Source organism: Cinclus cinclus, chromosome 24 (assembly GCF_963662255.1).
Source record: "Cinclus cinclus chromosome 24, bCinCin1.1, whole genome shotgun sequence".
Lineage (NCBI taxonomy): Eukaryota > Metazoa > Chordata > Aves > Passeriformes > Cinclidae > Cinclus > Cinclus cinclus.
This window is the reverse complement of record NC_085069.1, coordinates 2,887,657-2,889,948: the sequence shown is the minus strand read 5'-3', so window position 1 is coordinate 2,889,948 and position 2,292 is coordinate 2,887,657. Positions and strand designations below refer to the sequence as shown.

Here is a 2,292-nt window from a genome sequence, read left to right as displayed (position 1 = left end):
CTACAGAGTAAAAGTGGTAGCTGAGCGTTTGAAGAGAGTGGTGAATATACAGCCTTTGAAGGCAATGCTATGAAAGAAGAATCAGTCAAAAATAGACAGAAACAAAACGCATAAGACTGCCTCATTTTCTTTAGAAGCTTTTATAATCTTTTCAGAAGATCTTCTCAAAATCTGAGTAGTATCTAAATTCCAGTCCTCTTTCTGTCTGTTCAAGCAGGCAGTTGTATTCTGACTGCAGATTTGCCCGGCTGTTTGCAGCTTCATCGGCTGCTGGACACTAAAACGAGGAGAGCTCTGCAAGGCACCAGACAAGGATGATCCTTGGGAACCTCAGTGGATTGAGTGAATTCAGACTCCTGGGTTTTTCTGGAACCTCTCCTTTACACCCTTTGCTCTTTCTAGTTTTATTATCTCTTCATATTCTCACCTTGATGGCGAACACAGTGATAGCTTTGATAACAAACAGTGATAATCGCCTTCACACCCCGATGTATTTCTTCCTCACTCGGCTGTCCTGTTGGGATATCTGCTATTTGTCTGTCATTATCCCAAGTATTCTCGAGAACCTGATGGTGGGAACAGTGCGTATTTCCAAGACAAGATGTGCAATGCAAATGTTTTCCTTCCTTTACTTTGGAGTTGCTGAGTGTTTTCTCTTGGCCGCCATGTCCCTTGATGGTTATTTTGCAGTTTGCTGCCCCTTGCATTTCACAATTATCATGAGCAGCAGGGTCTGCAGAAGCCTGGTTGTTGGAGCTTACATCTGTGGAACTGCTGAGGGCTTAGTTCACACCCTCATCACCTTCAGCTCACCCTTGTGTGGTTGTGCCATTGACCACTTCTTCTGTGAGATTCAGCCTCTCCTGGACGTGCTCTGTGGCAACACTCTCCCAAGTGAAATCCAGGTCATTGTGGTGGCTGTCTTTGCTATTCTGAGTCCTTTCTCACTGGTCATTTATTCCTATATTCGTGTCGTTTCCACAATTCTTCACATGGCATCAGCTGAGAGCCAGGAGAAGGCCTTTTCCACTTGCTCCTCACAGCTCCTGGTTGTGACTGTTTTTTATGGCACTGCAGGCTCCATGTACCTGCGGCCAAAATACAGCTACTGTGCATCTGTGGATAAATTCCTCTCCCTTTCTTATTCTCTGGTGACTCCTTTATTGAATCCCATCATTTACAGTTTGAGGAATAAGGAGGTGAAAGGAGCCCTGAAGAAGAAATGGAGCAAACCTAAGTTAGTGTGGAAATGAAATAGAAGATTTGGGTTGTTCCAGGTGTTTGTGGTGGAATTTTTCACTCTAAATTCTTGTTCAGGAAAATCAATTTCCAGATCTACTTCAGCTATTGGGGAGGAAGGAGGGAGAAGAGTGGAGATTTTTAGCTCTAAGAGGGAGTGTTAGAAGCTATGTTAACATTTTGGAAGGGAATTTCTTCCACATACTTAAGAAATTCTTCAATAAACTTATTTTTTTCCTTTTCTTTTCCTTGCTATTTTTCAAAAACTTGAAAATTGTGCTTTACATACTTCTGAATTTTTGAACCAAAGAGTAATATTCAAGAGCCTGACTTTACTGAAAGAACTGAAAAGAATTAGTTTTAACCTGTTTGCATTTATTTCCTGAAACTCTTTAGTAAATCTGTTGGAGGAATGGAGAGGACATAGTTCAGGCAACAATGTGGAGCCCAGGATATTATTGAGTACTGGTTTTAATTCTGAGATTGTTCCTGGGCAAAAAAAAAAAAAAAAGGTGTGCAAAATTGCACACTGCAAAATTGCAAAACTGCCCCACTGCCTCAAAGGTATTTTTTCAATTTTAGAGTCATTGTTTTAAACATGTTAGACCAAGTGTAGGCCTTTGAAGTACTTAACCACTGTAATCTTCTGTAACTATTAATACAACTCTTTATATTAAATACTCAAAGTTTAAATGATATTGGAAAGATAAGGACATGCATTACTCCTTAAATTAATCCTTCATTCCTGGAAATAACTGTAAATATAAATATCATAAAAGTACATGTCCTGGTTTGAAAGACAGCTGTTTGCTAAGGAAAGCAGAAGCTTCCCTTTGGACTGAAAAATGTGACCCTTCCTTCCTTCCTTCCTTCCTTCCTTCCTTCCTTCTGATTATTAGGATTTTGAAATTAAGGGAGCTCTCAGGCAAAGATATGGGGGTAGGAATAACAGTTCTTTACTAGTGCAACTAACAAGACAAACAAGAATAACAGTAGCTATGAAATTAGCCACAAACAGACCAGTAACTCAGTCCCAGTGTTTTTTGGCTGCAG

At 40.1% G+C, this 2,292-nt stretch overlaps 1 protein-coding gene across 1 annotated transcript; it reads left to right on the top strand.

The window, feature by feature from the left end:
* The first annotated feature begins 314 nt into the window (after positions 1-314).
* Positions 315-1,253, top strand: LOC134053462 (olfactory receptor 10C1-like). Its single transcript, XM_062508475.1, has one exon. It carries the CDS (start codon positions 315-317, stop codon positions 1,251-1,253), a length of 939 nt encoding a protein of 312 aa, XP_062364459.1.
* The last annotated feature ends 1,039 nt before the right edge of the window (positions 1,254-2,292 follow it).